Source organism: Herpailurus yagouaroundi, unplaced genomic scaffold (assembly GCF_014898765.1).
Source record: "Herpailurus yagouaroundi ecotype Mexico unplaced genomic scaffold, PumYag 163, whole genome shotgun sequence".
NCBI lineage: Eukaryota > Metazoa > Chordata > Mammalia > Carnivora > Felidae > Herpailurus > Herpailurus yagouaroundi.
This window is the reverse complement of record NW_024412404.1, coordinates 53582119-53609044: the sequence shown is the minus strand read 5'-3', so window position 1 is coordinate 53609044 and position 26926 is coordinate 53582119. Positions and strand designations below refer to the sequence as shown.

Sequence of the window (26926 nt, the reverse complement as noted above, 5' to 3'; positions counted from 1 at the left end):
TCACTCGGTGCGTCAGATACTTGATTTTGTGTGTAAACAAATTCAAGGCCCAACTCCAGCGCAAGCTTACCAGTTATTCTTCCAAGGCCTGGTACCCTTGACCCAGCTTCCCCAGCCAGATGTGCTCCCACGCTGTGGCCAATCAAGTGCACTTTTGAAGGAGAATATCCAAACTTTTTCTGGTAGGGATTTTAAAGGAAAACAGAACAAGTATTTTTTTTTTCCCAACGGTTTTTTTTTTTTCTTCTTTTTTTTTTTTTTTGGGGACAGAGAGAGACAGAGCATGAACGGGGGAGGGGCAGAGAGAGAGGGAGACACAGAATCGGAAACAGGCTCCAGGCTCCGAGCCATCAGCCCAGAGCCCGACGCGGGGCTCGAACTCACGGACCGCGAGATCGTGACCTGGCTGAAGTCGGACGCTCAACCGACTGCGCCACCCAGGCGCCCCTCACGTATTTTTAAAAGACCACGTGGAGTGGCTTACATTTTCTTGACATATGCTTGGCATAATTGTCCTTCTCGCACACAGACTGGGGACCAGTCAGGTGACAACGTGGCCCCCACATCCACCCACTTCCTCATCTGGCTGCAGGAGCAAGCACCAGGCAGGCCTGGAGGAATGGCTTCTGTCAGGTTCTTCCCGCTGTGCTAAGCAGCCTCAAGGCCCTCCGGAAAAGAACAGCCCAGAAATGGCATCTGTGGCTCTCAGCCCATGTCCATTCTTCCTGAGACCCAACCCTTCCCGCATCTTCCCAATACAGGCCAAAGGCAGTCAGACCCAGGCTGTTACCTACCCTACCTGTGTCTGTCTCCTCCAGTTGAAGGCGACTTGATCAAATGTCTGGGATGACTTTGGTCTTCAAAGAGGAGTTTTTAAGAATATTCACAAAATGGCTATGTCCCTAAGAGTTACACACACACACACACACACACACACTCACTCAACTTAAAGGGGAACAAAGGAGCACGCATTTTTAGTTTTATCTAAGCTTCAAGTTCTCTTCATGATAATAGTGAATATCAAGCAATCGCCTTCACTTGGATAAATGTGTCATTTGATCAAATGTTCCACTTTTTATTTTTGCGGTGATGGAAAATAATGACAGTAATGACAATAATCTGTGCTGCTTTATAAAGAGTATTTTCTCTCTGGTTCACAGGGGAATGGCTGCCCAGGATGTCTCCTGGTCCTTAGGCAGCCTACCTTCCACTGCTGCTGTCCTTTGAAATCTCTGCTTTCTTTCCTGGGCTCCTCTCCAGCCCTGGTATCTGAGATCAGCCCTCCTCGCCCTCAGTCTTCCCCTCCTCTGTCTCCATCAATTTCCTGCACATTTAGCTCAGCAAATGCTTTCCCCTTCAGTCCAACAGACATTTCCTCTCCTACGAGCCACTCCTACTTTTTGTCCAGGCCCTAGAAAAATCCACAGCTCAGGCCTCAGGGTCAACAAAACAATTCACGAAAGTTTAGGACGACTTTTTCTCAAAGAGGAGATGAATCTGATTTCATCCTTTGGGTACAAGGACCCATTCTAAGTATCTTCTTGTGCCCTGGTCTCCTTTGGCAGCAGGAAGAGCTGCCGAGCGGTGTGGGGGAGCAGGTGAGCACTTGGCTCCCTGACCCCTCACTGCGCTCGGGGTCCCAATATCACCTCCCATGGCCTCCCATCTAGGTTAGCTGTGGCTCCAGTCTCTCTCCACCCCGTTGCCTTGGACTCATTCACAGCACCGTCCCCATGCTTTGTCAGAGCAGGAACACGGTCTCGCTTGCCGTGTACCTTCGGGGACTAGAACGGTGCCCAGCCCACAGCAAGTGCAGAGAAAAATCTTTGTTGAGTGAATGAATGAACCCTCCTTAAGAGTCTGAAAGGGTCATAAATCTTTAGATTTTCCTTCACTGCATTTTATGGTGGGAAATTACTTTCCATTATGGCAGGGCATTCGGAGATTTATAAATGTCTCAGGGTATATCCCTCATAAATAGCAAAGTCTACTTGATTCTTTTAGAAAACGTATAGGTCATTGTGCCTGGACTGGACTACAGACCTAATTAATTCACTGCCGTAGAACCCAATTTCTGGAGGAAAATGTATTTCACATTCTAAACAAATAACATTCATAAGAGGGGAACAGTTTCTCATCATCAAAGATAGGTTTACAATGCAACAAAAACTACCCAGCATGAGAGGGTCCTGCAAGTTGACCCAGGAGGCCACCTTGGGGGTGGGGGTGGAGAAGCATTTGGTGAGGAGCCTGTGAAGGGACACTGCCACCAAGTGGCGCTTTGTAGAACCACAGGCGCTTCTTTCCCAGGAAGTAATCTCCCTTTTCCAGTCACCATACAGGAATGCTTATAGTATCCCACCTGTTCAGAATTTGTGTAAGCTAATATAAAAGCCATACAACTGACCCAAATTCTTGGTGTTATGATGCAAAACCAATTACACATAATTTTTGAAAAAATCAACTTTTGGGGCACCTGGGTGTCTCAGTTGGTTAAACGTCCAACTTTGGCCCAGGTCATGATCTTAACGTGAGTCTGGGTCCCGCATGGGGCTCTCTGCTCAGAGCCTGGAGCCTGCTTCGGATTCCGTGTCTCCCCCTCTCTCTGCCCCTCCCCCGCTCACGCTCTGACTCTCTCTCTCTCTCTCTCTCAAAAACAAACAAATATTAAAAAAAAAAATTTAACACTCAACTTTTCTTACCATGAGAACGTCAGTAAGATATGCCACCTCGGCACCAACAACGCGGAGGTTGTTTACCGCATGGATATATTCCAGTGAACCGTTAATCCAGTCTACGTTAATGCAGTTCACATCTTCCACTTTGAGTAGCACCTGGGGCAAAGATTTATTACAAGTCTCGGAGAGATAAGAATTGAAGAAAACCAAAGTGACCGAACAAGGGATTCCATAATAAGAAATAACACTACCAGGTACTGAAAACCTCTTACATGCTAGGTCCTGTCCTAACCCTTTTACATGTATGAACTGATTTCATCCCCAGTTACAGATATGGAATCGGAAGCACAAATAGATTCATTAAACTTGCCCAGGATCATAGTAAGTAGAACCATGGTATGAATTAAGGCGGCCTGACTCTACTATACTATATGGCCTTATAAATAATTGCTTACTATGTTAGCACTCTATTAATCTTGAGTACCAGAGAGGAAAATTAATTTCTTGGAGTGAACCTGGAAAATTTTCGCCCTTAAGTGAGAAATTTATCGCATCATTTAATCTTTTGTCAAAAGTGAGAATTTATCAAAGAATAATTATTAAAAGAATATGCTCCCCTGATAATCTACGCAATTCATAATAAGTGAGCATAAATGGGAAATGGATAATTCACCTGGGGCCTTGGGACAAGGACAATGTGAGTAACTGAATGGAGGGATCTCCATGAATGGGCATTAATGTATGTGAAGTACATTCCCATTAAACATAGAGCTTTTGTCTAGTAGAGGGAAGAGTTTATTCACATCATACTTTGCACATGTCTTGCTGCCATTTTCCATCTGATTTCCATCCGGGTATGTTGATATGGGTCATCTTGTCTGTCCCAAAGTGTGAGGCTTGGATAGTTCGATAATTAACTGCACTGATCTCCTATTTCAAGCGAAAAGGGATGAAGGTTAAAAAAAAAAAAAGAATTTAAAATTATTTGATATTTAGTAGAATTATTCTGTCTGCTCAAAAGTCTTCCACTAAATTGGATTGTTAACAGCCTTATTGAAAACATTTTAACCAAAGAAGTAGTTACTGTGACACACTGCAAACTACTAAGGAGTTATTAATGTGTTATAAAATACAAAATACAAACTTAATCACCAGGAAGGGCAAGTGTGTGGTTTTAAGGCACTGTTTAGGTCAGGGCTTTAGGACTGTGTTGGGTCAGTTTCAGTCAGGACTTCTGTCAGCCTTACTTTTGTACAGCACTTCTCTGTTGCCAACGTGATTCATGAGTAGCGTGTTACTTGAGGCTTAAAAGCATGCTACAAAGGTGGCAAAAACAGATTGTTCACCCCACTTTAAGAATGCAGAATAGAGGTTAGGATCGCACCATGTGCAATACAACAGCTAACGATAATTTTATGTAATTACATTAAATGCTCTTTTGTACTTCTTGGGTTTTGTTGGATTCTTTTTATAACCAAACTCAATTTAAGTGATATGATGAATTTAAGTAATTTCATTATTAAGAGAAAAATGAAAAGGCACAATAGAAGAAATGCGCAAAATTCTATTTTGAGAACAAGTGAATAGTCTAATCAGCAAACTGCAAATTTGACAATGGTGAATCCTACCACTGGAAAGCAACACATTTAGATACCTATGAAATTCAAACAAAGAGCCTACTACCAGCTACCTGTGATTAATAGTAACGTGCAATTAATCATATAACTTGCCGGCTAAAGTATCTCCCAAGATGGTGAGCAAACAATTATGAGAATCCTAAATTAGTTTACATGGCAATTGTAATAGAGCTACACTTAGATGTGCCTACATGCTGGGAATTGTTCGAAGTACTTTGTAGAGTAGCTCATTTAACTTTCACAACACTGTGAGGTAGGCACTAACTTTACAGATTAGGAAAGAACATGATGAGAAGTCACTTGCCCCGAAGCACCTGGAGTGGGGGCTGAGTCCTGGAGTGGGGGCTGAAACCCTCATGGTCTTTCTCTGAAGTCATGTGCTTCACCACTGAGCTCTCCAGTGAGGATCCGATCCTACTGTTCTTTGCTGATAGGGCCCAGGGCAGATGTGGGATTTGCTGAGGCAGATAATAAAATCAAGTGTACCTGGGCCTTCCTGGAAACACCGTTTTGCTAAATAATGGAATTCTAGTGCAGAAACCTTTGTCCATCTATATACCTAAAGGAATCCAAATGCTCATTCCAATTCCAGCTGAAGTCCCTTAAACACCAACTGTGTTTCTACTTCTATGCTCCCCCTCAAAAGAGTCTTATTTGGGAAAAGGAATTTGGTAGAGAAAGTTTGTTTCATCTTTCCCCATCATGAGACTCGCGGGAAGCGGGACCTTGTGATAGCTTCAAGGTAGCAATCTGACAAGGATTGTGAGGTCCGACCATCCTCCACTGTCACAAAAGCCCTGGAAGAATTTAATAAAATAGAAAAGGTAGAAAAAAAACACTATTTTTCACTTTGTATGCCCATCTGGCACACCCCTATGAAGTGGCATACTAACTTAGAAAATGTGAAACTTGAAACAACATCATGGAATCAACTCAAAGAAGACAACTCAGATTCTGCCATCACAAGGACAGAACCTTAAAAGGGTGTTGGGACAGAACAGGTCATCCAGAGAAAGGGCTAGTTAAAGTCTCAGTGTTTAGCTGGGTGCTCAGGCCTTTACTTGGAACGTTCTTATCTTTGAGGAGTTAGAACCTAACTGGAATGAGATCAACCCATCCTACAAAGCATGACTGGATGATCTCGTTTCTAGTACGTCAAAAGTAGTCACTGGTTAGATATGTTCTAGCCTGGAGAAAAGCTGCAGGCACAGAAACTACCATGATTATGTCAAATGTGCATCACCAGCAGCGACTGCATGAGCCACTCTGGGGGACAGTAAGTTGGTTTTATTCTTGCAGAAATGTAGCTGTGAAGACCTATGACTCTCAGAAGAGTCAAGTTTATTGCACCATGTTCAGCTTTAACAATTCCTCTATCTGAGAAAAGAGTACATTAAACCATTGCACAGTTTACCTCTGCTTCCTCATAAACGAAGTCAGATTTGCACAGTGTAGCATATGGGTCAATTCTGGTTTTTACTACTGCATCCTGACTCATCCTATATCCTCACTGTTGTTATAAAACACTCTAACAACAAACCCTTAGGCTTCCATCCATTGCAAAATTCAAGTACAGATCTGGTTTGTCACATGGGTTTTTCCAAATGGAAGGGAGTGGTAAAGATATGAGTAACATTGTTTTCATGGTCCCTTTATTAGGAAAGTGCTCAGTGTCTGATATTCTCTTCATTGCCTTTAGGGCCCAGACTGTCCTAAAGACTGACCTTCATCACCTGTTTTAGTGCCCGTTCTCTACAAAACTTCAGGTGCATGGCCACTGTGCAGAAAGTGAAAGGACCCATGAGTCCTATGAGGACTTAAAGTCAAGACTAGGGGTATAGTTAGTCCTGAATGCACACATACACCCTGGAAGTCCTAAGCAAACAGTGAAGGTGCTCCAAAACATTTTTATTCAACATAGATTCTCTTTACATTTAAAAAATTGTGGTAAAGTATATGTAATGTAAAAATTACCATTTTAACCATTTTCAAGTATACAATTCAGTAACGTGAAGTCACTCACATTGTTGTGCAACCATCAACACCATCCCTCTCGAGGAATTGCCTATCATCCTAAACTGAAATCCTGCACCCATTAAACAGTAACTCTCCATTATCACCTCCCCTAGCCCCTGGTAACTATTATTCTGCTTTCCATCTCTATGAATGTGACTATTCAAATAGGTGTTTCATATAACTGGAATTATACCATGTTTGTCCTTTTGTGTCTAGCTGATTTAACTTAACAAAATGTTTCTAAGGTTCATCCATGTTGTAGCATCTACCATAATGTCATTTCTTTTAAAGGCTGAACGATATTCCTCTCTTCGCTTCTTGATAGTTATAAAAATCAAATTTTTAGGTACAGTTGCTTTGTAAGTTTCTCCATACCCAAAATAAGAATTTTTCTTCTTTGTTTTAGATAGAGCCGTCATCTACAGCGCAAATGGCACATGTCAGTGAAGAGTCGTGTGTCCCCGTGTATGTGTCTGGTACGTAGACAGCTACAAATCAGATCCTGTTTGTAAGAAGGCAGAGCAGAAGGCTGTCTCGGCTGGGTCTGATGGAAAGTAAGCCTCAAAGTTTTATAGGTGAAGGTAAAAACTGGAAATGTCATTGCACTGGGGAGTGCTCTTTCTCTGGCTCGCGCTCCACCTGGGTCTAGTATCATGCTTTGTTTTTTCTCTGCCCCTAAGAGAACATCATTCTTGGGTTTCAACTCTCACCACTGGGTAAAAGACTTTGGATCCTATTTTTCCAGGTCTAGATTCCCACAGAGTTGCAAGACGAAAATCTCCAATAGCCTACACGAACCTCACTCGTCCAACATGTAACTCATTCTCTGGCATCCCCAATCAAGTTTTCTTGTTAAAAGGGTCATTATTCTTCCCATAACTCATGTGTAAAATCTCCAGGCAGTTTATGATGTTTATCATGTCAATTTTCTATTATCATACTCATGTTCATTCCATGGCTCAGGCTAGTTCCCCGAGTCCATTCGGAATCGCGCCGTAGTTTTCTAGTTAATCGCGAATAGCACTTTCTGTGATGGTGGAAATATCCTGTGTTTGCACTGTCCAAAATGGTAGCCACTAGCCACATGGGACTATTAGCACTTGATATGTGGCTGGTGCAACTGAAAAACTGAATTTTTAATTTTATTCCATTTTAATGCCACACGTAGCTCACGGCTACCCTGTTGGGGGGCATAGTACCAAACAGTCAGGAAATCACCTGCAGGCTTGCCCGCCTCCAGTCAAGATGGTGCACTGCAGCCAGATGACTCTTCAGAAACTACCCGTGGGACCCCCTGACTCACAGGATGAAATCCAAAATACCCAGGAAGGAGTTATACAATTTGTCTCTAAACTACTTTTCTAACTAACTCCATATTTTGAGGACTTCCTTTCAGTCTAACTCAACATATTGTCATTCATCAGATGTTCTCTCCTTTATGTATTTGTCCACGCCTTTTTTTTTTTTTTTTTTTTTTTTGTCATTTCTCTGTCTGCCTCTGCTTATGCAAACCCTTCCCACCTTTCAGGACACACCTCAAAACACGTCTTCCTCAAAGCCTTTCTGGTTCTTGTCCCACCCTCAAGGGGAAGGTAAGCCTTTCCTCACTGCTCCCAGATTCTTTTGTTTGTATCTTATGTGACAGATCATAATTTGTGCTGCAACAGAGGTATTTATATACCCCCTTTCCCCTAATATAGTAAATTTAGGACACTGTCTTATTTATTCAATTTAATACACGAGGGGCCTGTTGCCTATTTACAGTCTTACATGTGGAAAGCTCCCAATTAATATATGTATCAAATGAAATATCAAATTTACCTCCTATGAAACGACATACTCAGACCAATCTTTATACTTAAATACTAGGGCAAGTATGATGAGAAAAAAAAAATCTAGCTCACAATATTAAAAGGAAATATTTGCCTTTAAGTCAATAGTTTATCCCAGGGTAGGCTACTGAACCTATAGCTACATCTTATATCTTGGAATAACCTATGTGTGAAGGCAGCAAGTTATCTTACCTGATAAGCTTTGGGATTATGTCTCGTGTAGAGCAGAAAGCGAGTGTTTATCTCTTCTGGAGACCAGGGTAGACCTGCCAACTGTCTTGACAAAGTCCCAGTCCATGGGAAACCATCTTTAAAGCACCCCACCCTTTCATAGCAAACTTCTTTTCCTGCGGCAGAAAGATTGAGTGTCAGTATTGTAGGAACCAGGCCCAGAGAGAGGTTGTTTCCTACCATGAGGCTTAATTGAAACTGGTCTTGAAGTTAAACAAGTCTGACTTAGGGGGAGATGCTCTTCAAAACCTGCTCTCCTCTCTCCTTCCCCCACCACCCTCCCAATATCATGACCATGACCTTGTAGATCACAATGTTGCGGATGAGAGCACAGGGGCTGTGGGATCAGACGTTCCTGGCTTTGGGCAATTATTTTGCCTCTTTAGAGTCTCAGTTTCCTCCTCTGTGATGTGGAGAGAATACCACTTACCTTACAGCCTTGTTGGGAAGCCTAAACGAACTATCACACGGGACAGCCCTTGTCAATGGGCCAGGACATAAGAGGGATACTGTGTGTTCCCTGAATTTCTGTCTTTTCTTATCAGGCTGAAAGTTTTGGATGAAATGGACCCTGGAGTCCCCAGGACCTAGCACTATGCCTGACACACTGTAGGAGTCCAACGTCGGTCTTCTGGGAGTATAGATAACAGCAAAGTTTCATTCAGTTTTAACCAAGTCTTTTCTGGAGCTCGCCTCACTCATGTCTAAAATGAGACGCTTTGGGCAAACTGAGTCTTAATGTTTCTGTCATCCACCGACTTTGATTGATCTTTTCACCATGGCCTTTCTTTTTCATTTTCTTTTAACAGCCCAAAGCAAATAACTTTATTTCATACTGTTTTATGGAGGCATAGTTTAACTTGTTCAATTATAACAATAATTATTTATTCAATTTAGCATTGAATTATGTATTCAATGTGTTATTATGATTTACTAAATTGGTTGGCATTTATTCAATATATGGTTATTCATTAGTATTGGCTACAACTGTTTGAAGTCTTGAATTTGAGCATTTCCTTTTCTCACTTACCAAAAAATGCTGAATAATTCTTTCACTCTTAAGTCCACCAGATTTTACTTTAAAATCTTAGGAGATTTTGCATTTTCTCCATTCCCTAACAATGAGATTACCCGCTAAACATGAAGAGAGAGGATAAGGAATTAAATTTTTTTTTAATCAAACAAATGTTTATACATTAAAAAGAAATTGTACAGATGAGCAACATCCGTGCTCACTCCCAAACGCAGCCCTCTCCCTAGAGGTGGCTACTTTTAAACATGTCTGCTGTTATTCTCGTGGTTACCCCCACATCTCTATATAATGTGCTAACACTGCCAAGGTTTGATTTATTAACATTAGTCACACATGATCTATTAACTTGCTGCAATAATAAATGAGGATTTAACCCACCTATTCTTGGGATCAGTCAGGATCAAGGCAAGAAACAAATCATACCGGTTATTTTAACTGTGAGAGTTTAATACAATGAATTGCTATCAATCAAGTGTTGGAGAACTGAAGGCACAAAGGGGGCCATGTAGTTGCTCACAGGTGGCAATTGCAGAGAGCAGCTGCTAGTGGAAGGCTGGTGGAAGAATCAAAAAGAGCCAAACCCAAAGAACCAAACCGAAAAGTCATTCAGCTGTAGAAACATGAAGGAAGGGCTGCTAGACCCTGGCGGGGAGGGGTGCTGTCTCCAGAGCTGGGGTTTGGCCCGTGAAGAGGGGTGCTGGCTGGCTAGCACTGGCATCTTTGAGTAGGCACCGTGTGCCTGCTTCTGGGTGTTTCTGAACAACTGCCAGCTGGAGCCACCTGCTGCTACCCGGGTGATTATTTGTCATTTCTGGAAAAACAGACAGGAACCAGGAGCAGAGAAGAAGGAACACCATCTTCCTCCCTCGTGGAACCTCAGTGTCCCTCTAGTGTCTCTATTGACAGAGCTTCTCTGGGAGTGGCCAGACAGGCTGAACTGTGGTTGCACGTCCCAGCGCTGGCCAAGCAAGGGCTGGCCTGAAACTCCTGGGGGACAACAGCTCCTACAAGCCCTGCGCTCCACGCTGTCTCAACTCCTCCTCCTCTATAGTCAATAACACTGTTTTTAGCTCATTAACTGGCTTCCACTGTGAACTGAAATAGTAATAATCTATTTCTTTTTTTTAATGTTTATTTTTGCGAGACAGAGCAAACGAGTGGGGGAGGAGCAGAGAGGGAGACAGAGAATCTCAGGCAGTCTCAGTCTGCTGTCACTCAGGCACTGACAGTCTGCTGTCAGCGCAGAGCCCAACGTGGACTTGAACTCACGAAGAGTGAGATCATGACCTGAGCCGAAATTAAGAGTTGGAAGCTTAACTGAGCCACCCAGGTGCCCCAGTAATCTTCTATTTCTTGATTGATACCTCATACTCCTTATAACCTGACTCTCTACCTTTGCAAGACGAAGTTTTAAGCCACGTTACCTCTCTTCCCTTCCATCTTCCAAGGTCCGCCAGCAGCACTTTGACTTCATATTGTCAACGTTGATAACATTCAGACTTTGTTCTATGATCATAATTAAGTCTTTTATGTTTTGTGGGTAGGCTGGCTCCAAAAAATTGAAAGCCAATACACAGAATTTATACGATTATGACTAGATAAATATTTTTCCTTTCAGAGCCAGCTAGCATGCTGTAATTACATTTGTTTATCTGCACTTTGTTGTATGGTTACCCATTCGCTTCAAAAGGGGAATATTCACATGAATTATCTTTTCTTAGACATGAATTGCTCGAGATCAGTGTCATTTTGGTTTGCTTCATATTTGGATCATGCTTTTCTTGTAGCATTTTCATTTTCCTGGATTCTCTGGTTGCCTTTGTTTTCTCTTGTTGTAAGTGTAAACATGTGCCTTCTTCAATATATCTCTACTATAGCTCCTCAATCAATATTTCTCATGCCTGGAATCCATTCTGTTTTTTTTTTTTTCTGTTGAAGCACACATATGTCCAGTTCTAATTTGGATCAATGAGTTCACATTTGGATCGTGCCTTTCTAGTACAACCTTCTGTTTTTTTTCTAGAATGTCCAGCTGCCCTTGCTTTTTGCACACCATGTCTCCCCCTCCCCCATACACCCAAATTCTCAACTACATTATTCAGTCTATGGAAAGGAGTTTGGATTTTGAAATAAAGACTTGTAAAAACTGTATGTTTCTTATGTTTGTAACTTACCAGGGTTATTGGTCACTATGCCTTTTTCCATAAGGAAATACCCATAAAAAGAATATAAAGTTAGAAGAAACTAGATATGATGAAGGAGACTGATCAAGATTATAAAGTATCAAAGCCATTTAGGGAAAAAATGGAAAGATTAATAGTTCTTTAAAAATAACATGTTTGGGGCGCCTGGGTGGCTCAGTCGGTTAAGCGGCCGACTTCGGCTCAGGTCATGATCTCGCGGTCCGTGAGTTCTAGCCCCACGTCGGGCTCTGTGCTGACAGCTCGGAGCCTGGAGCCTGCTTCAGATTCTGTGCCTCCCTCTCTCTCTGCCCCTCCCCTGTTGATTCTCTGTCTCTCTCTGTCTCAAAAATAAATAAACGTTAAAAAAAAAATTAAAAAAAAAATAACATGTTTGCTACAAAATCAGTAAGTTGATACTGGGCCAATAACTTAAATGGCCCATATGACAAAGAATATAGTTTTAGAATGGTAGCGTTAACGGTATTATGCAGCCATTGAAAATGCTTACAGAGATTTGTAATGAAATTTGTAATGACAGTGATTATGTTAGTGTGTTGTGCTGAAAAGGCAGGCTGCAGAACTATGCATGGTTTTGTTTAAAATGCATGGTGAAGTGAAGAAATGGGCAGAAAACATGAAAAGACACTTCTCTAAAGAAGACATCCGGATGGTCAATAGGCACATGAAAAGATGCTCAACGTCACTCCTCATCAGGGAAATACAAATCAAAACCACACTCAGATATCACCTCACGCCAGTCAGAGTGGCCAAAATGAACAAATCAGGAGACTATAGATGCTGGAGAGGATGTGGAGAAACGGGAACCCTCTTGCACTGTTGGTGGGAATGCAAATTGGTGCAGCCGCTCTGGAAAGCAGTGTGGAGGTTCCTCAGAAAATTAAAAATAGACCTACCCTATGACCCAGCAATAGCACTGCTAGGAATTTACCCAAGGGATACAGGAGTACTGATGCATAGGGGCACTTGTACCCCAACGTTTATAGCAGCACTCTCAACAATAGCCAAATTATGGAAAGAGCCTAAATGTCCATCAACTGATGAATGGATAAAGAAATTGTGGTTTATATACACAATAGAACACTACGTGGCGATGAGAAAGAATGAAATATGGCCTTTTGTAGCAACGTGGATGGAACTGGAGAGTGTGATGCTAAGTGAAATAAGCCATACAGAGAAAGACAGATACCATATGGTTTCACTCTTATGTGGATCCTAAGAAACTTAACAGAAACCCATGGGGGAAGGGAAGGAAAAAAAAAACAAAAGAGGTTAGAGTGGGAGAGAGCCAAAACATAAGAGACTGTTAAAAACTGAGAACAGGGGCGCCTGGGTGGCGCAGTCGGTTAAGCGTCCGACTTCAGCCAGGTCACGATCTCGCGCTCCGTGAGTTCGAGCCCCGCATCGGGCTCTGGGCTGGTGGCTCGGAGCCTGGAGCCTGTTTCCAATTCTGTGTCTCCCTCTCTCTCTGCCCCTCCCCCGTTCATGCTCTATCTCTCTCTGTCCCAAAAATAAATAAAAAAACTTTGAGGAAAAAAAAAAATAATTAAAAAAAAAAAAAAACTGAGAACAAACTGAGGGTTGATGGGGGGTGGGAGGGAGGGGAGGGTGGGTGAAGGGTATTGAGGAGGGCACCTTTTGGGATGAGCACTGGGTGTTGTATGGAAACCAATTTGACAATAAATTTCATAAAAAAAAAAATAAAAAAAATAAAATGCATGGTGAAAAAGAAAATTTAAAGGAAGTGCATCAAAATATTAATAATGGTGAGAAAGCATGGGTTTTATTTATTTTTTGAGAGAGAGAGAGAGAGAGAGAGAGAGCACAAGCGGGTGAGGGGCAGAAGGAGAGGGAGACACAGAATCCAAAACAGGCTCCAGGCTCTGAACTGTCACCACAGAGCCCAACGCAGGGCTTTAACTCACGTACCATGAGATACGTGAGTCGGACACTTAACTGACTGAGCCACCCAGGCACCCTGAGGATGCGTGGTTTTTATTTTCTTGTTTACCCTTATCTATGGTCTTAAATTTTTAATAATTAATAATGGTAACTCTAAGTCACAAAAGAAAAAAGACTACTTCTCCAAATTATGTTTAATTAATAATAATTTAATTAATAATAATTAAAAGGGCAAAAACAGACTGAGCCCTAAGTGTCACACATGTGAGGAAATGAAGACTTACAAAAAGTGACCACCCTGCCCAATGCGTCATTGTGATTAAGTTGGTGGGGGGGGGGGGAGAACCATGATGCAGCTCACTCTATCACTAAGTAGAATTGGGAGGTGCATTAATTAGCTTTTGTTAGGTTATGTTGTAACAAATAGCCTCCAAATTCCTCGGCTTCCCAACATGAAGGTTTAGTTCTCGTTCATGTTCTATTTTGGCTGCAGTAGTTTCCGGTTGGCTGTGGCTCTGATTTACCAGTCTTCTTCCTTCCAGGATCTAAGCCAAAAGAGACCCTGTCTGGAACATGTTGCTCTTGGGGCAGAGGGAAAGGGCAGAACCATGGTTGAACCATGCAAATGCTCTTCATACAGGCATTCGAACTTGGCACTGCTCTCTGCAGGTCATGTAGCCAAAGGTGGGGCTGTAGCATCCTCTTCCGGGGAGGGGGAGTAAAGAGTGGGGAACAACACTACCATCTGCAACAGAAGGGTATGCAGGTTTACATTTTTATAGGTGCCACCGGAAGGAAAACCTTTTGTCATTTTCATTTGTATTCCTTGAATTACCTAAATACCTGAATATCTTGTGCATTTCTGGCCCTTTGCACATGTTCTGTGGGTGGGGACATCTTTGTTTCTGATGTACATTTTCCTAAAGTTTGCTTTTTTCTTATTTATTTGTAAAAACTCTTCAAATAGTAGAGAGATTTGGTCCTTTTTAATCAGACATCGAGAAAAAATATTCTAGTTTGCTGTTTTTGTTTTTGTTTTATAGAAATTTCACATTTCACTCAACAAAATAATCAGTCTTTTTCTTTATGGCTTTGGGGTTTCATCTTGTTTAGAAAAGCCTTCCTTACTTCAAGATCATTAACAATTTCACTTTGTTTTCGTTTATATTTTTCTCGTTTCACTCTTTTACTTTAAATGTTCATTGATCTGGGGTTTATTCTGGTATAAAGAGAAGATTTCATCTAGAAGTTCAATTCTCTTGGCCTGAATTTATACAAAGTATAATCATTTCAATGTCTTCCACACCTGTGGTTATTTCTCTTTATTTAAATCTGTCATCACAGTTTTCCATCTTTTAGTTTTATTAGGCAATCACAATATACATTTATCAATTGTATTGCTTTACTCCTGTTCTTCCAATGTGTTAACCTTTACTTTTATTTTTATTCATGAAATTCTTCCTTCAATGTTACTTGTTCTTTTTCTAGTGTCTTCAGTTCTTGGGTCATTGCATTTTGATATATTCTGCAACTGAAGTGTTTTATTTACTCTTTGACTTCAACGTTCTTTACTATAGCACATTAGGTTTAATTGGTTAAGAAATCATATAAGTTGGTATATTAGTTGTTTTCTTAACTTCCACTTTCTAAATGAGTAATTTTTCATACCGTGAGCAGCCTTTCCCAATGACAAGAAATATCTTGAAAATGGACTCATTAATTTATTCAAGAAATATTTATTTGAGTGTCTATTATGTGCCAGATATTGTTCTCAGCATTAGGGAATCAACCGTGGAAAAAACAAGCCTAGCCCTGGTGGAGTATAGCCCAGTGCGTGTGTGGGGACAAGTAAATAAATAAATTTATTTATTTATAAATAAATAAAGTAAATAAATAAAGAATAAGAGTAAGTAAATAAAATGAAGATGTGTATGTGTTCAGGTGAGGAAGGGGTTGCTATTCAAATAGGGTGGCCAGGGAGGATCTCACTAAAACAGGTGGCATTTGAATCTATAGCTGAAGGGGGTGAGGAGCAAACTGTGGGGATTTCTGGAAGAGGGCTGAGGGAAGAGAACACACAAGCCTCTGGGGGAAGGAGCATGGCTTAGTGTGACAGAGGACTTATGACACGGCCACCCCGATCAGAGCTGACGGAAGAGTGGGGAGTGACAGGTCCGTAACACCTTACTCTGCAATTGCAAAATCTAAAATCCTCTGGGGGAAAGAAGTGGGATTTTGATTTTTTCATTCGTTTTTCAGTTTGCAGAAAACTCATTTGGTAGCAAAAACTGACCTGAGGCTATACATATTCGTCATCCTAATTAATATGAATGTTCATAGATTTTACTACAAAAATATCCATGTGGTTGTGCTACCCAAGATTCCTCTCAGGGTTTTGTATTTTACAGTATACTTAAAATTAGAAAAAAAAAAAAAAGCCTGAGTTCTGGGACATATCTGGCCCCAGGGAGTTGAACAAGGGATGATGGACAAGGGATGGTATTAGGAAGGTAACAGAGGGCTAAAGCATGCAGCGCTCGGCAGATCATTGGAAGGACTCTGGCATTTACTCCAAGGTGAGGGGCATAGCCATCGGAGGGCCATGAGCAGAAAAGTGATGCAGACTGACTTAGGTTTATTTTGTTTTAGGAATATACTGAAGCAGGACAAGGGGGGAGGCACAGAGATCATCTGGGAGGCGACTGTAGTAAATTAGACAAGAGACAATGGTGTCCAAAGTCAAGGTGGCAGCAGGGGAAGTGGTGAGAAGTTGTCAGGTTTTGGATAAATTGTGAAGGAGGATCAATTTACTGATTAATTGGCAGGAAGGTGTAATAGAAAAGTAGAGGATGATGTCAAGGTTTTTGGCGAAGTTCCTGGAAGGCTGGAGTTGCCATTACTTGGGGAGACGCTAGAATTCTAGACAGATTTGGGAGTAGAATCAAGAGCTCAGCTCTGGGGACACCTGGGTGGCTCAGTAGGTTCAGTGGCCTACTCTTGATTTCGGCTCAGGTCATAATCTCACCGTTCGGGAGTTTGAGCCCCATGTCAGGCTCTGCACTGAAGTGCAGGGCCTGGTTGGGATTCTCTCTCTCCCTCTGCCTTTCTCTCTCTTTCTCAAAATAAATAAACGAATGTAAAAAAAACGAATGTAAAAAAAAAGCTCTGGATATGCAGCTTTTATATGAATTAGATACATAAGTGGAGATGCCACAGAAGTAGGTAGATATAGGAGACTGCAATTCCAGGGAGAAGTTCAGTTGCACGTAGGAACTTGGCAGTCATAAACATAAAGTGGTGTTTGACGTCATGAATATGGAGGAGATCACCAAGGGAGTGATGGTAGGTAAAGAAGAGGGATGACCTAAGGACAGAGTCCTAGGACACTCCATCATTGAAACATCAGGAAGATGAGTGGGGATAAGCACAGAACACTGACAAAAAGGCCTACAAGAAGTAGGAGGAAACCCAGAAGAACGTGGAATCCTAGATGCTAACTTAAAAATGTACTTCCAGGGGAGAGAGCAATCAAGAGTACCAAATACTGCAAAGTCTAAGTAGATGAGGATGGAGAATTGACCACTGGCTTGTCAACATAGGAGTAACTGGTGACAGTGACAAGGGTAGTTTCTGGGGCGAAAGCCTGATTGGACTGAATTCAAGAAAGAAGGGGAGGAGAAAAAGAAACCCCATACACACAACTCAGAAGTGGAGTTTTAAAGATGGATGGGGCACCTGGGTGGCTCAGTTGGTTAAGTGTCTGACTTTGGCCCAGGTCATGATCTCACAGTTTATGGGTTCAAGCCCTGCATCAGGCTCTGTGCTGACAGCTCAGAGCCTGGAACCTGCTTCAGATTCTGTGTCTCCCTCTCTCTCTGCCCCTCCCCTGCTTGCGCTCTGTCTCTGTCTCTGTCTCTCTCAAAATTGAATAAACATTTAAAAATACATTTTAATTAAAAAAAACAAAAAGACGGATGAAATAACACATGTTTGTGCTGCTGGGAATGTTCCAGAAGCCAGGAAGAAAATTGGTAAAGCAGGAGAAATAGAAGAGAGTGTGGTTGAGTGCACTCCTTGGGCAGGTGAGAGGAGAGAGTGTCTAATATACAGGAGGAAGGGTTGGCCTTTGTTGCAGCAACAACAGCTCATCTCTTGTGAAAGAGAGAAGGCAGAACGTACAGGCAGGTGTATGCAGCCAAGTTGGATAAATGTGGTACTGGGAGCTCCGCAAAGGTCTCTTCTCTTTGTTTCCATTTTCTTATTGAAATGGGAAACCAGGCCATCAGCTGAGTGTTGGTAAGCAGGGAGGTGTTGGAGATTTGAGAAGAGGGGAGAAAAATGAAAGAACCCAGGAGCCCAGGCAAATGAATGGATGAGGGAAGAACAGTAGGATGGCTTGGCAGCCTTAGGGTCACCTCCTGTCTGATAACCATGACTTTGCAGTGAGGCAGTCAGCATGGTGTGTGTTTTTCTCCAGGCACAGTCAGCTGCACAGAGATGATGTGTTGGATTTAACCAGTGTTGTGGTTAAGCCAAGTGAAGCAAAAGCAGCAAAGAAGTCCAATGTGTATACCAAGGAGTGATTATGATTGGCCATGGCATTAAACTGAGGAGAGAGTTGGCTGGCTGCCAAAAAACTTAAAAAAATAAAATCATAGTTATATTAAAATTAGATTATATATATATATAATAGTTATGCATAGTTATATATATATATGTGGAGTAGTATATATGTATATATATATATTTCTACTGCACACTTATATTCATTATAGAGCCGCTATCATTAAAAATTTGAGTCTCCATCACATTTGTATTATTACCTGCATTGGCATCTATTAAATTTGTAACAGAGTCTATTTGCATTTAGTTCTCTGGTACCTGCCAGAGAATTTGTGTTTAATTCAATAAACCTTCAAACAGAAATCACTTCCTACTGAAAAGTAAATTTTTCCGATGGGTATAGGGAAGTCTTATTAATCACAACTGTGTCTCCAGGGTTCAACACAGTGCCTGGCACATAGTAGGTGATTGTATTTGTTGATTAAAATAAAACATATTAGCATCCTTGTTCAGAGAGGACTTTGAGAGAGGACAAAGAGGCCTGAAGTCTGGAAGGAGGAGAGACCACCTGAGAAAAAAAAGGTGACGGTATAAGAACAATAGACCAGGCAAGACTTCACTCGATTCTGTTCTGGAACTGATCAGTCTAGCTGCTTTCAGTACTCAGTAAGGACTGTCGGGGGCAGGAACATTACAGAAAATAGAGCACAGTTCCAGGAATATACTAAAACCAACAACAGATCCATCCACTTTTACCCCACAGAAAAGATCTGGAGGGCAGGGAGTAAAAACACTGAAATTCTTTGATTCTATTTTGGTTAAAACATATCAACTAACTTTTGTTGTGCTTATAGGAAGAACACTGAACCAGGGAGGTAAAAACAGAGATAAACAACAGCTACTACATAGGAGATGCCTGAAGAGTCCACGATATAAAGAGCACAAGTCCATGAATATTGAGTAAATGTGTAAGAAATGTTCACAGACCAAAATCTCTTCACAAAAGCATGACCCAAAATAGAAAAAATCAACATGGAAGTTCCAATCACCATTAGTCATTCATTCATTCATTCATTCATTCATTCATACATTCATTGAGCATCTACAGTGATTCAGATACTGAAACCAGAAATATGAATGTATTTTCTCATTTATTGCTACACACTTACCTTAGAAGTGAAGGAATCAAGACTTTAACAGATAAGTTGCTTCACCAAGGCCATAGGCTAGTAAGTATAGAGCTGGGAGCCCAGTACAAGCCATCCAGCAACTTTTATATTATTGGAAATAGATACTTCCTATATACTTACAGATTTAGTATTACTAAATTGATTCATTTCCCTTAGATATTTTTATGACAAATAAATCAAAATATAAACAGAGCCATTATTCTGAAACCCATATCAATCACATTCTGGATGTGACTATACTCCTTATTTTCAAGGAACTAATAAATTAAGTCTTACCCATTGATGTGCCAAAGAATAAGAGAGCAGCAATCCAAATTCCAAACATCAAAGTTGCTTTTGAAAATCACATCAACCCTTCTTGAAGATTTTTAATCACAAAGTCCCCTCACTATAAAATATTAAGCAATTTTCTTCAAAACGTTATCACCCAACATTTAAGTTCTAGGTCCAGAAGAGTGTGGAGTTCACACGACCTTCAATCCCGATGCCCTGCAAAGTAATGCGCCCTAGCCTAGACTACTGGCTCCACATTAAGAGATATAATTAGCAAGGTGTGCCTTCCATTAGGTGATTGGTAGTTAAAACCTCCGAGGTTTTGATGTTTCATCATTAGCAAGATTTTGGTTACACACAATCTGAGTCACTCTTGAAAGTTATTTTAAGGCTTTGGGAGGGTAGATAACAAACATCGAAAAGGCACAGTCTTTCCAAACCAGAACCATAACTTGGAGTATTCTTCCCCTCACACATGTCGAAGGGCAAACAAGCAGACCCTCCTGAAACATGTTAGGACTTAAATAATGAACGTGGCTAATAATGGCTAATCTGCACATCTTGTGTGGCAATACAACATTGCAGCTGCCATCATCTGGAGCCCAACCACCTGGATCCAAATTCTGGCTCTGCCACTTATTAGCAGTGACCTCACACTAGCAAGCCTCACTGCACCTTTCTTCACTTGTAAAATGGGGATAATCATGGTTCCCAACCCACAGGGTCATTTGGTGACGGAATTACTTATTATATAAATAGTATCTCGTGTATAGTACTGTAGTGGAGTTAATTTTATTAGTGATTTTTCAACTATGTTAATGGTTATAAGAACAAATTTATGTCCACATAAAATACAGCGTTACATCATGGCACCTGGGCCACGTAACCAACTCTAATGTGATGCGAACCTGCCTTTTTGGCTGATACATTGACTTAAAGTGATGCAGTTCACAGATATCCTCAGTCGAATGCTCATAGAAGATGGCTGAAAATATTTCTTGGTGTTTCTTTACTTTTTCCCTCTTACCATGATAACATGACGATATTGAAGCATTTATGAAGCATTCAGCCCTTTCATACAAACCTTGTTACATTATGCAAGGATCAGACAAAGAAGAGGTTAAGACCAAGAGTAGTTACAAGTCTTGGGTGCTTTATTTGGTTGAACTATTTCCTGGAACTGGTAGCAGCCAGTCCACCATGGCATTCAGACACACAGTAATTAGAGAAAGGGCTATTCAGCAGCTCTGAGCTTGGTGTCTGGGGTGCTGAATGTCCAGCGACTACAAAAGACATGCTCTAAAAGCTTCGCCAGTTGCCACTGGTCATTTTTCCAGGAATCAATGTTTTTAGCCACGCACGCAGGATCAGCATAAATAGCATCATCATCAATAGCACCTCTCAGAAGACAGCCTCTTATTCGCGTCTCCATCCTCAGGGACAAGCACAATGCCTGGAATCTAGCAGGTGCTTAATGAACATTTTTATATGAAAAAAACAAAAAAACAAAAAAACAAAGATCTATAGTGATAATACAGGAATTTTTTCAAGCCACGCTCTCTTCCATGTTTTCATAGCACTTTTCAATGACTCTGCTATAGCTCTTAGCATGTCATGGAATTGCTAGGTATTTATCTGTTAGTTTCCTCCCCTAGACTGAACTGTTCTGAGACAAGGACTAGTTTTTGTTCATCTCTGGGCCCCCAGGGTCTAGCAATAGATCTATCACAGCAGACACATGGTCAATATTTGTTGATAGAAAAAAAAAAAAACAGTAGCCTTAATTTTCATTGATCTCATATCATTTGAGGAAATTCTTACTCTAGACAGATTATCATTCTGAGAGTGGAAGACTCATTATACTTTAACAATTATATTTAACGAGGATCAGATACTGATGACGACATGGCTGCTTGCTGAATTCATGGTAGTTCTGCCTGAAAAAATGTCACACAGAGCAGTTTAACAATAGCTTTTAAAAGTTCATCACAAAATCAAAGCTCTGCTTATATATGACAGCACATCAAAATGAGGAAAAACAGCAAATCAGTTGTATTCTTGATTCAAGAATAGAGAATATTTCAATTAATTTTGTCCCTGATATGATAAATTATGTTTAGGATTTAGTAAGGCAGAGAACCTTTAAAGATGTCATGATGAATATTTCAATATTAATGTCAGAACCCTGAAGAATATGGCTGTAATTTTAAAAAGCACTTTTTAGGCTATTTCTTAATGCATGGCATTTTAAATTATCCAAGATTTCAAGGAGGCTGGCATCGTGGCCATTTTGGTGAAGCAGAGAAAGAGTGACATACAGGGGCGCCGGGGTGGCTCAGTCGGTTGAGCGTCTGACTTCGGCTCAGGTCATGATCTCACAGCTCATGGGTTCGAGCCTCGCGTCAGGCTCTGTGCTGACAGCTCAGAGCCTGGACTCTGCTTCGGATTCTGTGTCTCCCTCTCTCTCTCTGCCCCTAACCCACTCGCATTCTGTCTCTGTCTCTCTCAAAAATAAATAAACATTAAAAAAAATTTTTTTTAATTTTTTTTTCAACGTTTATTTATTTTTGGGACAGAGAGAGACACAGCATGAACGGGGGAGGGGCAGAGAGAGAGGGAGACACAGAATCGGAAACAGGCTCCAGGCTCTGAGCCATCAGCCCAGAGCCTGATGCGGGGCTCGAACTCATGGACCGCGAGATCGTGACCTGGTTGAAGTCGGATGCTTAACCGACTGCGCCACCCAGGCGCCCCTACAAAATTTTTTTTAAAAAAGAGTGAAATACAGTGACAAAAACCTGAGTAATTTTAGCACTCATTCATTCATTCACCAAATATTTGACTGGCTACCTCATGCTCGGTACAATTCTAGTTTCTAGTGATACATCAATGAATAAAAGACAATAAGGACCCTGCCCCCTTGAATTCTACAACGGGGGAGGCAGCCAATAAACACAGGAAACAAGTAAAACTCTAGAGGACAGGGAAAGGTGGTTCAAGTAATTGGCAAAAAAAATGAAACAGAGTGAAGCAGGTTGGAGAATTTGGGATTTGACTGGAGGAGAGGGTTGCTATTAAGTTTGGATGGTCCAGAAAGGCCTCCTTGAGAAGGTGATGTATGAGCAAAGAACCTGGAGGAGGTGGGGGAGGTAACTACGTGATTCTCCAGGGAGAGGGGCAGGTGGTCCCAGGCCCTGAGACAGGAGTGTGCTTCCTGTCTTTGAGAAAGTGCAAAAGGCCAATCTGGCAGGAGCAGAGGAAGAGGAGTAGGGGATGAGTCACGGAGGCACTTGGGGCGAGAGTGGGCAAGGCTTTATTGGTCATTTGTGGCAACTTGAGCTTTTCTTCTCAGGGAAAAGAGAGCTAGCTGTTGGAGGGCTCTGAGCAGAGGAGACCTGGGCCGACTGTGGCGGTAATGGTCGTTCGGCTGTCTGTTGCCAAGAGACAGAAGTGGGGCAAGGGCAGAAGTAGGAAGGCCAGCTAGGAGGCTATTTCAGTCATCCAGGTGACAGATGATGGTGGTTTGGACTAAGAGGTTGCCCATAGAGGTGGAGGGAAGCGGACTGACTCAGGATACAGTTTGAAGGTAGAGAGAGCCATTAGGTTTCTTTCTATCTCTGTTCTTCAACTCAGCTCTTGAAGGATGCAATGATACAAGAAAGTCCTCAGTGTGTTTTGCAGAGGTAGAAAAATCCACTCACTTTTTTTTTCCTGTTTCATTCTTGAATAACAGATTTTCGCTCATGAGTATTGTCAGAACAGTTCTTACGACGTTTGAAAGGACAAGAGTATTTTGATGAATTTGTTTGGCTTGGTTGGTTTAAGGAATGTAAGTGTTGGGCAAATTTTTAGAAATGTATTTCTGAAACAGATTATGCTTCTAAAGTCAATCTTTGTGATAAGGCTTTATTTGTATGCACATTTGGTAGTAATACGCCTCTTGTAGGCAGACATAAAGCAAGAATCTCATGTGGAAGTATAACCTCTACCAAGGAAATATGATTGTAAACTATTACTTTGCGAACTATAGGCTATAATTAGATAGTCATCACACACTTGTTAAATTATACAGAGTAAAAACGTATACTGCATCAACACGACTCATTATAATTACAAGTTACTCTAGAGGGCTTCGTGAAGTTTCTAAGTAGTATACTTTTCATAATAGTAATTTACCATATTGGAATGTGTATTAAAATTACACCTTGAAAAATTAATTTCAACTTTCCCACATTCAGCAAAGAATTGGGAACATCTAGAAAAACATCAGTGGCAGAGGCAATCACAAGGGAAGGAGAGGTTAGGAGGATTCATAGTGACAGATGATGCGTGAGACTGCAACATGGTTTGAAAAGATCTAAATTCTAGAAGCAGGCTCTCACTGAAGCAATATAGCATGGGGTTTTGGAGCCTGGACTTCTGAGCTGGATCTGGGTTCACGGCCTGGCAGGACCTCTTTAGCTGTGCGATCGTTGGTAACTTAACCTCCCTGAGCCTCAGATCCCCTGTGCACATTGGTTAAATAGGTAAGTGCCCTTATCTTCCAGGCACTGATTGTGTTTTGAATGTTTGCAAGTTTGCGTTTTCTCCTCTATCCAACTCTTCGTTTCTGTCCTTCCCTCCCTGCCCAGGTTTATCGAGGTGCAAGTGACAAATTAAATTGTATATAAAGTGCACAATGTGATGGTTTGCCATACATGCATTGTGGAATAACTACCATCATCAAGGGATGTCAGGGTGTTCTTGGGAAGATGAACTGAGCACATGTTCACAAAGAGGCACACGTGCCTCAACTCAAATGCTCCTCGTGCCCACACGAGGCACGCAGTAAACGATAAAGGGAAGCTGCAACAATAGTTACTATTGTCGTAGGTCCAACCCAGTCTCCTGTTATGTGTGGGGTGCTACGCCACGAATGTTATTGAGAGAGGCTGGGCTACTTGTTCAAATGAGCCCAGGAGAAAGGCAGGACTGGAAGGGAGGGTCATCCATGGGTAAGTATTCCGTGGGAGCAGAGCGACAATAGGGAAGTCTGTATGTGGACAGCTTGTGTAATTACGTAGGAATTGTGGGCCCAGTAGAAACAAACCACAGGGAGAGAGAGTCACGGAAAACAGGCTCATTGGGAAGCATGATGTAGTAGTTAGATACGGTGAAGTGAGGGATGATTGCCGGGTGAGGACATCAGGAAGAAGAGCAAGTATGCCCAAGGACAGGGAAGAAGAAGGTGACTTATAGGTTTAGAGCAGAGGGAGGAGACATGATTGGCTTCAGCAGGGATTGAACGTGTTCTGTGAGACACTTGTTCCATGATCAACAGCATTCCTAACCTTGACTCGTTGTTCCGTCATATACTTATACTCATCACAAGGAAAACCAGAGCTTAAGTAGATCGGCATAAACCCAGCCCAACACATTTTAAAACAACTCCAATGCTCACCAATCAAAGGACTCACCACGATTTTCAGGGCTCCCCACTGGTATACGCGCTCTCAGGGCCCCTGCCGGGGGATTCACAGCATTTCACCTTTTTGCTAAGGGATCTAGACCTCATTTGCGTAAGTCTCTTTCTACTTTGGCTCGCCTTCTAGCGCACTTCCTCTTGCATGGGTGGTGCTGGAGTGACTTGGGCATTTCTGGGGCCCAGTTAAGGGAGATTTAGGGAAACATTTTCTAAGAATCTGACTCCACTGTTTGATGCTTGGTTGCTGACAGCTTTTAAGCCTCACCCTAACCTCCTTCCTTTCTGTCCCGCATCTGGTAACCCGATAAGAAAGATAAGGATGCTCCCCCTTTGTGGCATGAGTGAGAAGTCCAAACATGGAATCCCCTACACATACATGTGTGTGGGAGCCCTTGCCTCGGCCCCACCTCCTAAGCACCGTAAAACCTCCAAGCCAGTCTCCTTTTTCTGGTGATTTTTAGACCAGCATGGGTGTCACCCTCGCTCTCCCCAGTGATGCATAAGGTAAGCAGTATTAGCTCATTTTGTTCTCACGAGTCCCCACAAGGTTGCCATTGTATTGCAGTTTTTCATTCAGATAAGAAAGGTGAAGTTACAGAGGTTAAACAAGTAAACCCCAAGGTAATTATGAAAATTGAGCTAGGAAATGAAGCCAGTAAAGCCTCCAAACATTGCCCAAATGGTCAGTACCCCCTGCCCTCTCTGCTGTATTTACTTTTTTCTGGCTCTTGAAACACACCTCCTTATTTTCTGTTTTCCTACCTATTTTTTCTATGGATTCTCTGGTTCCATTGCTGGTGGCTTTTTCAATTTTTTTTTCTTATTCTTCAAATACAGTATTTCCTCCAAATTTTCTCCTTTCCCGACATGGTAGATTCCTAGATGTTTCCACCAGTGGCAAGAGCGTCCCCTCCTAGGATTTCACGTTTTGTCTCTATGTTAGAAACTTGCCTCCATCCTCTTTCCAAAGCTTCTGGCCCAGCAAGGCCAACTGTCTTCAGGACCTTTCCAACTGGGTGTTTTGAATGAATCAGAGAGTCATCCCATTAAGCAAAAAACTCTTTTCTCTCCAAGGAACTCTTCCTCACACCTTCCCTGTTTCTATTGTAGGAACTGTTATTCTTTGAGTCATGAGCTGGAAACATCCAAAGCATCTCTGATACTCTCAAGGGTCCTATTGGTTCTTCCTCTGTGGGGTCTCCCTCCTTCATTTCCTGTGAGACTCACCATCACAATCCCCGGTCAGGACTTCATCTCTTGCCTGAAATTTTGCTCTTCTCTCTGCAGTCATGAATTCTAGGTGCTATTTACAGACCCACCATCTTGAATCACATCTCCCATCACATTCTCCTCAACGTCTCTGTTGAACGAAGCTGAAACTATTTAACTTGAATAAAGGACCTCTTTGTCCTCCACTCAATTTAGCTTTTGAGCCTTCAAGTCCACACCCGTCCACACCCATTGCTCCTGTTGACTTGCTGAGGTTTTTGTTCCTGCTCGTTCTTGCACCTTGATGGCCCTTCCCCACCCTTCTCTATATGCTGAATCCTCCTCATAATTCAAGGCCCAGTTCAAGTGTGACAGTATATTTCCTGAATATTTCTCCTGATTCCCTCCAGTCATATAAGATTTCTTCAATTTCTGAATACTCACTGTAACTTGTATTATTTTTATTCTTATAACTTTTCATTGTTATTCACAATTTTAATATTGTACCATTCCATTGTGTTTTCTTTTCTTTTTTCTGTTTACCTTTGACCCCCCCCCCCCTTCACCCATTTCTCCCCTCCTTCATTCTCAATCTCTGGCAACCACCAGTCTGTTATCAGTATCCATGAACTTGATTTTCTTTTTTTTTTCTTTATTCCACATATAAAAGAGACCATAGGTATTTGTCCTTCTCCGT

At 41.7% G+C, this 26926-nt stretch overlaps 1 protein-coding gene across 2 annotated transcripts in view; it reads right to left on the bottom strand.

Moving 5' to 3' along the window:
- The window catches only part of PNLIPRP3 (pancreatic lipase related protein 3), a 37034-nt gene extending 17164 nt beyond the window's left edge, over positions 1–19870 (bottom strand). The window contains exons 1-5 of one of the 2 annotated variants that reach the window (XM_040486570.1): positions 19560–19870; positions 8356–8510; positions 3489–3608; positions 2703–2834; positions 71–179 (exon numbers count right to left, since the gene is read on the bottom strand). In XM_040486570.1, the coding sequence (XP_040342504.1) occupies positions 71–179; positions 2703–2834; positions 3489–3608; positions 8356–8510; positions 19560–19608 (565 nt within the window). In that variant the 5' untranslated portion in view covers positions 19609–19870. The remainder of the gene's footprint in view (positions 1–70; positions 180–2702; positions 2835–3488; positions 3609–8355; positions 8511–19559) is intronic. The other variant, XM_040486571.1, reaches the window with a different exon arrangement.
- Positions 19871–26926: the final 7056 nt, after the last annotated feature.